Source organism: Camelus ferus, chromosome 2 (assembly GCF_009834535.1).
Source record: "Camelus ferus isolate YT-003-E chromosome 2, BCGSAC_Cfer_1.0, whole genome shotgun sequence".
Lineage (NCBI taxonomy): Eukaryota > Metazoa > Chordata > Mammalia > Artiodactyla > Camelidae > Camelus > Camelus ferus.
In genome coordinates this window covers 3097164-3112520 of record NC_045697.1, presented here as the reverse complement: position 1 = coordinate 3112520, position 15357 = coordinate 3097164, and the positions used below count along the sequence as shown (strand labels likewise).

Genomic DNA, 15357 nt, shown 5'->3' with positions numbered 1-15357 from the left:
AAGCCTCTTGAGGAATAAAATTAATTGCAAGCTATTTATATCCCAAGGTAAGCTATATTTCCATGACACCTGTGACGCAGTCTTCCTAGACTCTGGGGCCCAGAGGGAACAACGAGCACCTACGGCACCTGGGCACCTGTGGAAGTCTGGGCCCGGTTTAGGATGTGACGCAAGCTCACTGAAAGCCCACAGGGCTGCTGCACTAGTCATGTATTGCTGCTTAACAAATCACCTCCGAATCCAGCAGCTTAAAACAACTTGCCCTGGTGATCTCACAGTTTCAGTAGGCCAGCAACCTAGCAAGGCTCGACTAGATGCCCCCAGCTCGAAGTCTCTCACAAGTTTGCAGCCAGACTGTTGGCTGGGGCCATAGTCTGATGTGATGGCTCATGTCACTCATATGTCTTCTCAAAGGTCACAGTTCCTCTCGGCTGTTGGCCTCCCTCAGTCCCCTACTATGTGGACACTACACAGGGCCCCTCACAACAGGGCAGCTGACTTTCTTGGGTCAGGGATCACTGGGGGTCACCTCAAAGACTGCCTACCAAATTGCTGAAAACCCATGATTAAAAAAAAAAGCAGACGCTGTGGGCTGCTGAGCACAGGACGGACTGGAGGGCGCGATGGAGCATCAAAGCATTAGAACGGAGAGATGTTCAGGGTGTCGGTGGCAGGAGGCGCCGTTAGGAGGCGGGGCTTCCTCCGTGGACCTATCAGAAACGATGTGCCGCGGAGGCATCTTCATGGACCTGGGGATTTGGCCCAGAGGACAGGAAGCCTCTATTATTCTTGAAACGCGGTTCAGCATAGCTGGCAGCCTCTGGCGGTCACCAGGGAGGCCTGTATCTCCTTTCTCACTTAATTTGGCAGAAGCGTTCTGGCGCTGAAGGATGCGCCCTCTCCCGGGAACCGTGCCGGATCCGGGATCGTGCGGCGCAGGTGGGTCACTCATCCGACACCAGGGAGGCTTCCACTCTGGAAGGTAGGGGTGGCCAGAGGGAGACAACGGGCCATGGGAGCTAGCTTCTGGAACGATCCAGCTTTCACCTAGGTGATGGGCAGCCTCCCCTCCGGAGGGGCAGCGTGGGAACTATGTAGAGCAATGGCAAGGAGTGGCGGTGTCGTGGGGAGGGGCCTAGAAAGGAGCAGAAGGAAATTTGGGGTGACTGCCTAGGAGGAGGGAGGGTTGGGGGCAGCGTGGGCAGGAGGGCCAGCTGGGGCTGTGGGCCCCCCGGGAGCCCACCCTCCACTTGGGGAAAACTGAGCAGCAGGGCATGCTCAGTGCCCTCGGCGCCGGCGGACTGCCCGGGGAGCCTCGTGAACCAAGGGTGACCGGAAGTGACCTCCGGCCTGGGACATCGTCTTCCCCAAGCAGGACACAGCTGGCCACCGCCACCTCTGGATGGTGAGGCAGGGGAGCCGCTGGCCTGGTGTGAGGGTGACCCAGGTGCCAAGCTCTGCTCTCGCAGGCTGGCTAGGTCCGGCACCCGCGAGCCGATGCCCGGTCTCCATATCCAGGAGAAATCGTAGGGCTTGAAATCGTAGGTCTGACACGCCAGCTGGGCCGTCCTGGGCAAGGTCCTCCGCCTCCTTCTGTGCCTCAGTTTCCTCATCTGTGAAGTGGGGATTACAGAAGGTTCGGCCTCAAGGGATTATCATGTGGCTCCCCCGTGCTCCGAACAGGAGGGAGCACTCACCCGAGGGAGTGCTGATAGACAATGCTACACCGTTCTCTTCTCTGCCTCTGGGAGCTGTGCTGGGGCCGGGCCTGGAGGCCCTTCTGCTGCTTTTCCCGGAAGGGCGGGCTCGCAGGCAGGCTCCTTCCTTGTTGTGCTGGCTGGTAAGGGGCTGCCACTTCTTACTGCGAGGGACCCTGGTTCTTGGTGTGGGTGGGGTAGGAGGTGAAGATTTTTCTGACCTAAAACACACTAAGCAATGTTTCCCAACTTTGTTTCAGAAGCTCTGCATTTGGGTTTTGGGGTCTGGTGCATGAGGAAACTGATACAGTGCCTGGTTCCTCATCCACCTCCCACTGGCTCAGAACCAAGAGCAAGGGAGAGTGGGCTTAAGGACAGCCCCAAACTGTCCATAGAGCCACTCCCATGTCCCTCTGGCTTGTGGCTGGGTCTCCAGCTCCCTCCCTCCTACTCTCTCGGCCACCCCTCCCCGCCTTCCATTCTCAGAATGTTTTCTGATCTGGATAATTTCATGCCCGTATTTGCTGAGATGGAGAGATGCAGAGAATGCTTCAGGGGTGAAACCAGGACTTCTGGTGGGCTGCCCCTGAGGACGGAGGGAAATGTGGTTTCTGACTTGCATAACTGGGTAGACAGTTGTGCTGTTTACTAAGATGGAGCAGATTGTGTACATGTGAACAGGCCTTGAGGGGAAAATCCCAAAGCTCATGATTAATGTCATTGGAATCAGATTAGAGGCTGCTATAGACTGAGTTACTGTGTCTCCCCCCAAGCTTCATATGTTGAAGCCCTAATCCCCAGTGTGATGGATGGGGGAGGGGGGATTTGGGAGTTGATTAGGTCTTGAGGGTGGAGCCCTCACAATGGGATTCATGCCCTTGTAAGAGGATGAACTAGGTGAGAAGACAAATGACTTTTCTCTGCCCTGTGAGGACACAGCTGACACATCTCTAGGCTAGGAAGCAGCTCTCGCCAGAACCCAGTCATGCCAGCACCTTGATCTTGAACTTCTGACTCCGGAACTAAGAGAAATCAGTGCTTGTTACTCAGGCCCCCAGTCTGTGGTATTTTGTTACAGCAGCCCTAGGGGATGAAGATAGACTATGAAGCATTTCATCCCAGGATGAGCAGACCTGCTGGGCCCTCCCATGAGGGAGCCCTGACCTCTTTCTCTTCCCTCCCTCAGCCTCTGCTCCGGCCGTAACCAACCACCCACGTTTCCAGACCCTGGAGATTGGTGTATTAGGCTGTTTTATCCCTTGTCTTCTGAATGGACTGCTGTCTCTGAGACAGATACTGCTCCTCACCTGCTTCACTGTATGTGGGTGTTAGGGGATGAGCGACTAGGGAGAGCGGGAGTCCAACTAAAGTTACTGAATGTTTTCTATTAGAAACAAAACAAAACTCTAGCTCAGCGTGTCTGCTCCTGCTGTTCCCTCAGCCTGGAACACCCTTCCCTTCATTGGCCTCCGGGAGGGAATAAATACTTAGTCATCTATCAAGACTTGGTTTGGCCAGCACCTTCTCAGAAAGCCTCCCTTGACCTCCTCTGGGGCCTCTTCCTGGGGCCTCTGCAAAGGTCTTGTCATTGTCTTTTCACTAGTTGGGCCTCCCCAACCTGCCTGAGGGCAGACATCAGCTCTTACACATCCCTCTCCCATCAGCAGGTGCGGGAGGAAGCAGACATCCACATCCTTAGTGGCCACCTCTGAGACGGCTGGCCTAGGGCGTCCCCGATGCCAACATGGGAACCCACCCCGAATGGCCTGCCCCTGTCCCGTGGAGACTTACAAAGTGACCACTTTCAGCAAACGCCCCCCACCCCCAGCACTTTCGACAGAAGGGGCCCCGCAGCTAGAAATGACACGCGTTTATCAGAAGTGGCTTTTCACTTTCACAAGTTATAATACATCATCCTTTATTTTTCCAGGCCCCCTTGGGGTCCGACATGACGTTCACTAATGAGAGAAGGGGGCTTTCCAGTGACGGGCTCAGACTGCACAATGGAAGGAGGGACGCTGGGTGCTGAGGACTCCCTCCGTGGCCAAGCCAGGCTGGTGAGAAGCCAGGTGCGCAGCGGGACTTGGAGGTTTGGGGGCCAAAAGAAAGCTGAGTGATGTTGATGCATGGATGGAAACAGTCAGGACACAGGGAAAGATGCAGCTTCACAAAGACGGGGAGACAGACTCTGGGGACACTACTGTCATGTTTCACAGGCCTCTCAGCGCACTTTACAAACATCCTGGGTCAGGCGCCGCACACAAACCCACACCTAGTTACAAACAGGATACCTTCCCACTGGGGACCCACTGACCCTCTGCTGCAGATGCTCTGCTGACTTCGCAGATTTAGGCAACATCTCCCATCCCTGTCTCCCCAAGTGTCTGGGTGTCAGTCTCAGGACCAGGCATGAGCCTCACTCCCTGGGAGTGTCTGTGTTCCAGGCGGAGCTGGGATTCCAGGCCAGGTCGCAAAGGGGTCCCACCAAACCACGTCAGGGGCAGGCTGGGAACGTGGAAATCCTTTATTCTGGGGCTTTGGCCATCAGGGGAGGAAGTTTTCTCTCCCAGACTTGGAGAACAACAGGAAAACACTGGTGGCTGTACTTACAAACAGCATTAGGTGGGCAGGTGGGGTGGGGGCTGCCTGCTTTTCAAGGTACCTGTGTGACAGGGCAAAAAGCAAAAAGGCAAAAAGAAAACAGACAAGGAGTCCTATGTATCAGGAACACACCAAAAACTGAAACCACACAGATCCGAACGGTGGAGAAATAAGGCTGGAGGCGCTCCCCACTTAGCGGGATCATAAAATTAAACTCTTTATATATGCCGTCTTTATGTTTAAGTAGGCTATACTTTTTAATAAAATAAAAACTTCTGTTACTTTAAAGATATCATTTAGGCATCTAAGGGATGATTTGGAAGGACAACGCAGTGCACGGAGGGCCCTGGCAGGAGGTGCCCCCTTAAATTGAAGTTCTCCCTAAACTCGTCACAAAGGCGGCAAAAATCCAGTCCTCACGCTTCCCGCAGCCCTGGGTGCCCGCAGCGCTCCCCCTGTCCCGGGGCAGTGTGCCAGGCCCTGCCTCCCCAGGACCCCGGGAGCTGTGCGCCCACCGACCCATGACCTGTCATTGACAAGCCTCCTCAAATCTCAAGTCCTGTCACCTCTGTGCCCCGAGGGCCTAGCGAGGGTGGGGGAGGCCAGGAAGGTGGGCTGCGGTTGTCTAAACGTTCCATCTCCGGGGACAGCTACTCCGCAGCATCTCCTGGATGGCAAGCAACAGCGCGGAAGGAGCAGTGCAAAGCCGGGTGCCTGGGCAGCAGCGCGGCGGCCAGAAACGGGGCTGTACCTGCCGTGGGTGGGGCCTCCGCCCGCCCCGCCCCCAGCCCGGCCCCGCCCAGGCGCCGCCCGCCCGCCCCTCCTGCGGACACAGAGAAGCCAGAGCCGGTGCGGTAGGAGGGGTGCGGTGGTTCCCGCAGGCGTTCCGTGGTCAGGCGCCGCGGCAGCGTCAAAACAGCAGGGCTTTCTTCTTGAGGTCGTTCCTCTTCCAGAGGGCCAGGCGGTCAAACTCCTCCACGCTCATCCCAAACACTTCCTGGAACTCCTCGGGCGACAAGTGTCTCTTCAAGGAATAAAGAGAACCCAGAGGAGAGCAGTCAGCCACCAGAGGCAGGCTCTGCGGCGAGGACGGGGTGACCCCCAGCGCACGCGGGTCCCTCTGGCCCCCCACATTCCTGCGGGGTCCCCATCATTCCACTTTGCAGCTGTCAGAACCAAACCCAGGGGGAAACGATTCCGTTAGGGACCCACAGTGAGCAGCTGCAGAGCTGGGGCCAGAGCCCTGACTCCTGACACGTACAAACGCACCTCGCATTGCAGACCGAGTCCGTGAGCGCCCAGGACAAGGACCTCCACCGCCTGGGAAGCGCTAGGGTTTCAGTGCACACGTGGTGTCATTAGAGTTTCATTTAATTTTCCCCGCTACCGCTTCAGAGCAAGAAGTGGATGGTTTATTATGCCCCCATTTCACGGATGAGGTATGGAAGATGAGCAAAGGAGCCAGACAGGCCTAGGCCTGCGTTCACACCCTCCCACTTCCCCAGCCTCTGCTGTGTGACCCTGAGCGAGTTTTTGGTCTCTCTGAGCCCCAGTCCTGGGGGCACAAGGGAAAGGCTGAACAGCATGATGTCAAGGGCACCTATGCCAGAGCCTCTGGGATGCTGCGCGAGCCAGCTGGCCTCTGGGAGCCTCAGTCTGCTCACCTGTGAATGGGGTCATCCTGGCACCCCCTGGAGTTGTGGGGTGAAGGGGTCAGTGCAGGTCAGCCCTGGGGGCTGGCAGGACCAGGGTATGTTGGGCACACTTACTGTGATCTGAGTCAGAGCAAGCTCGACACAGCCTCCCCTGACAACCACCGGGATTCTAGACACCTTCCTGACCGTGCCAGCTCCCTTCACATCTGTCTTCCCCTGGCAGGCACTGAGGGGCTCCTCCTCGTCCTTCAAGCCCCGGCACAGGGGGCCGCCACAGCCCTCCTAGGAGGCGCCCCTGGGGAGTGAGGCTGTGCTCTTGCTGCTCGCCTCCTGCCAGGGAGGGCCGAGGAGAAGATGGAAAGGAGGTTGGGGCGGTCTGCAGCAAGAGGGGTCAGGCTCTGGCCCCAAAGGACCTAGTTCAAGTTCCCCTTCTGCCTCCTTTTGAGACGTGTGGCTTCTGTGCAGCAGATGGAAACCAGTCTGGCTGTTCCCCCATCAGCTGACCAGAATTAGCACGTGACCCAGCTCACCCCTGGGTCGACCCAAAGGAATCAAAGCCCAGAACTCAAAAAGGCACCTGCACACCCACATTCACAGCCACATTGTCCACAATGGCCAAAAGTGGAAACAACCCCACTGTCCACCGAAGGACGAATGGATACAGAAAATGAGATGGGTCGGTCCTCTAGAACCTAGTTCTTTCTGTAAAAGGCAGTGAAGCTGTGACGTGCGTGACAACACTGGTGAGACCTGGAAACACCAGCTATAGAAAGAAGCCAGACACAAAGGCCACCTGCTCTGTGATTCCATGTACAGCAAACGTCCAGCACGGGCGGGTCCACAGGGACCAAAGAGCCTTGTCGCTGCCAGGGCTGCTAATGGGTGTGGGGCTTCCTTCTGGGGTGGTACAAATGTTCTGGAATTAGAGGCAGTACGGGTTGTATGACATGGAGAATGGGTTAAATGCCACTCAATTGTATACTTTAAAGTGATTAAAATTGTGAATTATATAGTGGAAAAAATGCCTCCATTCTTGTTCCCCAAAGGGTGGTTTCCTTGAATTGAAAGCGAAACCACTCATTCTAAAGGTTATTGGGATGATCAAGAGAGAAATGTGCAAAGACATCTGGGAAACTTTGAAAAGCAAAAACATCAATCATTTTTGTTTTTCACGAAAATCACCAAATCTGTGTGCCATGCTGTGCGTTGTGGGGCCCAGCTGCCAGGTTGGTATGGGGGAGGTAACACAAGAGACCCTTTTTTGCTAAGTTACAAAAGTCCCTCCTAATTGAATCTGGGCCTGGAGTCCTCAGAGCGCACACACACACACACAGACACACACAGATGTAGATACACACAGATACATACACACGTACAGACATACACAGCCACACAGGCATACATAAACATACAAAGACACACACTCATACACACACCCAGACACACAGACACACAGACTCTGCCTCCCCACGTGCCTGCCACCGCGGGGGGGCATGGTGGGGCACAAGTGACCCCAGAGGCTGGAGCTGGCTTTCTGAGCCCAGACCCTTCCCTGGCCCCTGGTTCCCGAAGGCCCCCCAGGAGGCAGGCGGCCTTGTCCCAGGTAGCTGCCCAGGCCGGAAGGGGCTGAGCTCCCTCCAGAGCTGGCAGGAAGGAAGCCTGGGGCACGGCGACTTGGCGGAGGAACGTTCCGGGGCGGCCTCGCTCCTGGGGTACACTGGTCTCCCAAGGAGCGCCCGTGGGAGGAGTCCACTTTGGCAGCGTGGCAGGGGTCCCACATGGGGGTGTGCCTAAATGTCACCCTTTATGGCACTGTCATGCAAAGACCTCAGGCCCAGGAGCTGGACACACAGGGATCCGGTCCTGGTTCAAGCCCGTCCAGCTGTGCTGACTGACACAGCTTCAGCTGTGACGTCTGCAAAATGGGAATAGTCCCATCCGTGCCGTCGCCCATTCTGCCTGGAATGCCAGCCCCTCCTCGTCCGCCCGGGTTGCTCCCACACTCCTGACACCTGGGCTTTGCCCTCACTTCCTCCAGGAGGCCTCTCCTGACTGCCCGTTACCCCGGGCTCCCAGAGCCCTCAGGGCTCCTGTCTGTGGTGTGATACTCACACCACAGCCAGTCTCAAGCTTCCAACTTGACACCTCCGAATGCCGAGCTGGAGAGAGACGCTCAGCGGCGGCAGGTAACCAGATGTTTCTCCCACACAGATGTAAGAGACGCAGGTAACCTCGAGAGCCCAGACAGTACTGAACTGCAGCACTGGGAGTGGGGAGAGTTGGGTTTTATTACCTTTGCTTTAAATCTAATTTATATAATCACAAGTATTTGTTTTTCAGAAATGGCTAGGTTCAACAACCAGTGTGCAAACTTCCTGAAAACTGAACCACAGGAGTAGCCCCAGGAGCTGCTGGACTCTGCACTAGGTGAGCCCTACTACATAACAGGCGCCCCACGGCAGGGGTGGGCGGGTGCCCAGGACCCCGTGGGGAGCGGGGGAGGGGCTGCCTCTGCCCTGCCCTCTCCTCCTTCACGTGTGCAACGCCGGGTGCTGGGATGCAGACATAAACCAGACTAGACTGCTCCCACCCCACAGAGACCTCACACATGATGGGCGGGTGGGTCAGAAGGCAATTAAGTTCATTTGTGGGTCTCGGAACCTGGAAGCCTTGATGCTTCGCAAAGCCTTAATGATGTTTCTCCCAGTATCTTAACAGCCATAGGGTAGTTTCTAAGAGAGATGATCTAACTTACCCTTGTAACCCGCCTCCACTGGCAAGGGTTCCCTGAAGACAGGACTCAGTAACCACTAACCTCCGCTGGCAGCGAGAGCTCAGCAGAGGAACGTTGGCTGGGAACCAGCCAGCACTGGGCCAGGTGCGCAGATGCGCTCACACCTGGGCGGGAAGAGAGTGTGTGCGAGGCAGTGGTGCTCAGAGGATGCAGATGGCTGCAGACGGGGCTGTGACATCCCCTGTGTCACACAGCCCAAAAGCGGCATATTCGAACCTTCTGGTTAGGAGTCCAGGGCTCTTCCTGAGAAGCTGCCGCCTGCAGGTCCTCAAGATGACTGGGCATTCAGACAGGCAGGGCCACAGAGCTGGGGTCCCCCCTTCCCTTGGCAGAAGGGCCCACCGAGGCCTGTCCACACCAAGGCTGGGCCATCCATGCTGTCCGTTTGTGGTCGTGGACCCTCAGACACATAGACGAAGTGATCCATCTTGGAAACATGCACACTCCTACACACTTGGTGTTGAGGATCAGGGCCCTGTGGATGCCCTAAGAACTACTTAGGGACCCCAGTTCGGAATCTGATGCCCACAGTTCTCCAGCACTGATGGAGGACCACAGGCCAGGCTACAGCCAGAGACTCTAGGACATTTGCTACCATCTTCACCTGCCCTGAGATTCTCTTGCTCATCTTACAGCTTCAGGAAACCCAGGCTCAGAGAAGTCACGTGTCTCACCTGAGGGCATGCAGCCATGGGGTGGGTGCTCTGGGACTGGCCTGGCTTACTTCCCCTGCAGGGCGCACCCAGCACCCACCTCCCTGCACCTCACCAAGCTCAGATGCTCCGTTGCAGCCCGCCAGCTGCTGCCTGGCCCCCGGTGGGCTCCGGCTTCAGACCCACTCAGCCTGTGACTCTGGGCCAGCGAGGGGCTGCGCTTCTTCTGAGGACTGGGTCCCACGGTGCATTCCTGACCCATGACACAGCAGGCGGAGGCCCTGTCTGCAGAGGTGAGTCCTGCTGAGCTGGGTCTAAGCTCTGGAGTGCCCGCCCACTTCACAGGAGCGACATCATCACCATAGTGGCATTGTCATCACGACAATGGCTGCTGCCATCTGTGAAGCGCCTTCTGTGCCTGGCGAGGGCCAGAGCTCTCTATCACGGGACAGAGCTCTGAGAGGTGAAGTGACAGGGCTGCCAAGTGTCCTGGAGGCCCCCTGTCACTTGCCCACCTCTGCCACCTCCGCCTTGCTCCGTGATGGGCATCTAAAGGTTCTGGAACGTGCCAGACTCTTTTCTTTTCTCTTTCCCCCAGCTTCACACAGCAGCTCCTCCTCATTCTCCAGGTCCAGTCTCAAATGTCCCCTCCTCCAGGGTGTTCTCCTGGATTGCACTAGCCAATCAGGCCCCAGGCCATGCCCTGTTCCTCATTACTGAGTCCTGATCTCCTCTGGCTCTCAGCTCATGAGGGCAGGACAGCAGGATGGGCCTATCTCTCACCCTCTTCCAGGGACAATGTGAGCTGTTTGCATCCCTGGATCTAAGTCCCAGCTCTCACCTTCCCTGCCACACTTCCTCCCAGCTGCCTACTCCTTCCACGTTGGCCGACTCCACTGGCCTGCCCTACTCTCCGCTGTGGACCCCTCCTCCCTCCCCCCCCGAAATCCCTGCCTGCCACTTGGCCTTTGAGGACTGCTCCTTTTCGGTGCTGGGTCTCACCTCAGAGGCCCTAAAGTCCTGGGTGCGGGGGCAGATCCAGCTCTCAGACACACCCACCCATCCATCACCATCAGTCTACCAGGTTCTCATCAGACCGGTTGGATGAGTCTAAACAAAGGAGAGCGTCTTTAACTGCCTTGGTTTCCAGGCACATTCCTACAACCTGGGCTTTTTCTGCTTGAGCAAACTCAGGTGTGCACTTAGCCTCAGGGCCTGGCGGAGGCGGGCTCCAGAAACTGCAGCTCCACTGCCCGTTAGCCCTGCCTCTGCCGAGCAGTCAGAGAGGACCTTGGGCCACTCCCCTGGACGTGGCCCCCAGGCCTCGGGCCGACAGACACCCCTTGTCCACCTGTTCACCCGTCAGCCTTTGCTCTCTGGTCGTGTCAGCATGGCCAGGTCTTGGAGCCCAGCTGTTGGGCTAAACACTAGGCCAGGGGTTGCTGTGAAGGTAGATGTGGTCACCCCTACAGGCAGCTTGACTTGACGTGAAGTTTACCCTCTGCAGTGAGGTGGGCCTCACCCACTCCAGGAGCAAACACTGAGCCTTCCCGGGGAAGGAGAATTTCTGCCTCCAAGCAGTCAACTCCTGCCGAGCTTTCAGCCTGCCCTGCAGATTTCATGCTTGCTAGCCCCATGATTATGGCAGCCAATTCCTTAAATTAAACGTCTTAATAAATGCTTATGTCTGTGTGAATGAAAAATACTGCCAGCCATATCAGTGCACAAAGGATGCTGCGGCCATCAAGTCATCAGCCGCCACCTACCACCACCCCGACAGTGAGCGGAGGGAACTCAGGATGGAGACAGGCAGGCTGCCAGCCTCTGCTGTGCCCTCAGTGGTGTATCTACCATGTGCCACCAGGTGCCTACGTGGAGCCTTTCACTTTGCCAGGCTAAGCGTGCTGAATTCCCTCGTCCAGTGCGTCGTAGGACAGAATGTCAATCATTAGAATCTGGGTTAATCTTGCTGCATCAAGTGATCATCACTTACCCATCACCCCATCCTGCCACCCTGGAGTCACGCCAGGTGTGTCCCTGCCCCTCAGCGCAACACACCTTCCATCACCAAGTCCTGCCATCTGGACTCTCCCGAATACGGACTGAATCAACCACTTCTCACCCCTGCACTGCCACCACTTTTTCCAAGATGCCATCATGTCTGGCCGGGACAACCCAATTGCCTCTGAAACAGTCTCCCTGCATCCATGCAGCCACTTCAGGCTTCATGATGCAGCATTAGCATTGTTTTAATTACAAACATAATCACAGAGTCCCTCAACTTAAAAGCCATCACTTTTAGGCTAGAAACAAAACTGCTTAACGTGGCCCAGGGCCCTACAAAGCCTGGCCCCACCTCCCTGTCCATCACCTGCCCAATCACAGCCACAGCCTCCTTCCAGTTTCTCCTCAAACAGCCTATGCTGCCTCCTGCCCCAGGACCTTTGCACGTGCTGCACGTGCTTCCTGGAATTCTCTTCCTACTTGGCATCCCTCACCTTATGTGCAAGTGTACAAACACACACACACACACACACACACACACACATGTGCAGGCAACATACTGCACCCAGTTAACTGTTACCCCCTTTTAAATGCTCACAGGCCCACGTCCCTATCCTTTAAAGCCCTAACCCCGGGTATAATTTTACACACTCACTTGGGTAATCAGTTGATTGATGCCTGCTCCCCATCAGACAGTCTGTGAGAGCAGAGCTCATGCTGGTTTTTGCTCATTGTACGTCCCCAGGGCCCTGGCTCAGTGCCTGGCACATATACACTTTGCCACATCCACAAGCACACGCGGTAAGGGTGGAACACGAGGCTTGACCATTCGACGGAGTGGTCTTCTTTCCAGGAACCCACCAGATAGAGGAGTGCTGGGCACCGCCAGCTGTGCACTCACATCCTTCCTCTCCTCTTACTGGGCACACGGCGGACCCACACCTTTGCCAGGTGACTGAGTCCCGGCCAACGGCCTGCCACTCCACAGCCTGGCCTTTCGGACCCTCCCCTGTGCCGAACAAGACATGAGACCGCCACGCAGCCATCCAGAAGGATGTGAAGATCCACATTAATTGCCATGGAAAATGCTCACATCAAATTCAAAAGAAAAAAGCAGATGTCACACTGCATAAACAGCGTGAGCCCACTTATCCCACACAGAATTCCGTGGTCTCTGGGTATCTGTGGAAAAGAGACTTCCGGAGGCACGTCCGGCCGCCTGCAGACATGGCAGGAGTTATGACTCTGGGGGGAATTCCATGTGATGTTTATGTTCCTCTTGGTATTTTTCTGGATTTTTACAAGAGTGATGAATTGTTTTTATATTAAAAATAAAGCTCTCTCCCCTGAAATGAAAACATCAGTGTCCCTTCCTCTCCTGCTGGGATGCGGCCCCTCCCGAGCCCCTCCCTTCTGGCTCACAACCCAGCTCCAAGCCCTGAAGGATGTGGGATGAGGCCCTGTTTGTGGTAACACTTCCAATCTGCCTCCTGACTTGGCTTAGATCAGGAAGAGGATGATTACAGACAGACGCACCCTTGGGTGTGTTCTTGGAGATTTGGGCGATTAAACCCATTACCCAGAGGTTTTTTTTTTAAGAGAAACATTTACATATATTAATCACTTGATGTTTTGCAATTTCATTCTGCATTAGAGCAAAATAAAAGGTAGGGAATGGGAGTCAGTTCAAGTGCACCCCTGTCCCAAGAGGGGAGGAGCCAGTCCCAAAGGATTCGTGGCCTCCAGGCCACTGTGGTGTCAGGAGTAGCAGGCACCGGTGGGGAGAGCCGGGAGCCCCCAGGGCACTCAGGCTCAAGGAACACTCATGCACAACAAATGCGAGTCCTCCGGGCAGCTCCTGGTCTGTGAGCCCCAGCCGCGGGAGCACCCCGTTTTACAGCAGCGGGATATGACCACACAATTAATCAGGACTCAGCTTCAGCAGGAACCAAAGCTCACGTCCCCAGCAGAGAAAGCAGGGATTATCGCGCATGAGGTCCAGTCAGGGCTGCCCAGGGCCCTGTCTTTCAAACCACGTGGCGGGCACCCCTAAGGTTGACTCCAGGCCTGTTCTGTGTGCTCCTGTGCTCGGAGCTCTCCAGGGGCTCGCCTAGGCTCCCACCACAGCTTCCCTGCCCCGCCCTGCTGCCCCACCCCTAGCCCCCAGCACCATCCACACTTGTCCTCACAGGTCAGAACATTTCCACCCCCATCCTTCCTTTTCTCCGGAGTGAGGTCCAAATGTACCACTAAGTGACTAGCCTCCTGAGCAAAGGCCCTGGGGTCATTTGGCTCTGTGGTCCTTTGCCCAGCACAATGCCCCACATGCCCCCAGGGACTCCAAGTCTCGGCTGGTAGACTGTACTGCCTGCCTGTGGCATCCGTGGGCTCCCTGGCCTCAGCCCCACCCCTCCCTGCAGCTGGACCCCTGCTGCCTGTGTGAGCCCAGCACCCTTGTCCCTGTCTCCAGACTCCAGGTCCCAGAGGCCCTCTGGGAGCCCCCTTAGGTCCACTCAGCTCAGGTGGTCTCAGCTCTCCCGTAGCTCTGGGGCAGGGGCCGGATGTGGCTGGACCTGGCCAGCAGGGGCGTCGTGGTCCTTGGGTCAGGTTGGTTGATTCAGGGCTGGTCAGATCACCCAGCCAGAGGTGGAGGTGAGGTGTTGGCTGGGGCTCCTGAGAGCCAGCCCTTGCACACTTTGAGCCTAGAGGAGGTGAGGTGAAAGTTGGCCCGTCAGTGAGGCCAACACACACGCAGAGGCAGTCAAGAGACGGAAGGAAAGAATCCGGGTCTGGAGACTTGGTCAAGCCCCACCTGCAGGGACCCATCAGTCGCAGGAGCTAGCAATTCCCTTTTTGCTTAAACCACCTTGGGTCAGGTTCCTATCATTGCAGCAGAAAGGATCAAGACGGACAAGCCTGTCCCCGGGGCTGCAGCCATAACGGCGTCCCTGTCCGCGTCCCTGTCCCCCGTGTGCACAGCCACTCTCCCAGTGGATGTTAATACCCTGGTCTTAAAGGGTGGAGATCAGGGCTCCGGAGCCTTGCTGGCCTGTCTGAGATGGGGGTTCTTCCAGGCCTGCCTGGTCTTGAAGAGACAGGAGGGAAGGGGGCAGGGCAGCCACTCAAGGAATGACAGCAATTTAACACAAAAATGCTGGAAGATTCACCTCCCAGTTGGCCTGGAGGATTAAGAGGGTTGACTCCTAGTAGACCTTGAGCTTCATTATGTGCTCATTGTAACAGCGGGATCAAATAACATGCCCGCAGGCGCCATGACAGCCCCAAGGCTCACCCAAAAAGGCCAAAGAATGGGCGGTGGCCCAATTCCTGGGACTCCCAGTCCCTTCCCCATAGCAGTTGGAAGGGTCCCACCTGTAGGCTTGTGCAGCTACCAAGCCCATAAAAAGTGACACCACCACGCCGAGCGGCCCTTGGCGCTCTGCCTCCCCTTTGGAGACGCCCGCACTCTGTCTATGGAGTGTGTGCCTACTTTGACTCTAACCTGAGCACCCGATTCCCGCACCTCTTTCCTGGCCCTTTCTCTGGCCTTACACTCTGTGCAGTATGTATCTCTCTAAATTAACCTACCTTTACTCAGCGGTGGCTCGTGCTTCAATTCTTTCCTGCGCGAAGCCAAGGCCCCACACCTGGCGGGCACGCCCCAGGGGCTCAGCCAAGGCCTGGGACACGGCCCTGCTCACGCCCCACATCCAGTTTCCTGCATCACTTGCGTCAGAGAAGAGCAGGCCCGAGCAGCTGATGGGACAAGCCTGCAGGCCCTGGGGGATGGCAAGGACTCTGGCCACCTAACCCAATGATTGACTGAGAATATTTACTTCCCTTTAAAACCTTCACGGCTGAACAGAGTCTCTGGAGACGATTTTTGGGCAGATGCGGGGTCCACCAGATGGCAAGCATTCTAATTAAAACCAACTTTCCCTTTTGTGACCAAG

The 15357-nt window shown here is 56.3% G+C and overlaps 1 protein-coding gene across 1 annotated transcript in view; it reads right to left on the bottom strand.

Moving 5' to 3' along the window:
- Positions 1 to 3578: 3578 nt before the first annotated feature.
- ABLIM2 (actin binding LIM protein family member 2) overlaps positions 3579 to 15357 on the bottom strand; it is a 112488-nt gene continuing 100709 nt past the window's right edge. Inside the window, 1 exon segment of the mRNA XM_014566434.2 lies at positions 3579 to 5322. Within this exon segment, the coding sequence (XP_014421920.1) occupies positions 5209 to 5322 (114 nt within the window). The 3' untranslated portion in view covers positions 3579 to 5208.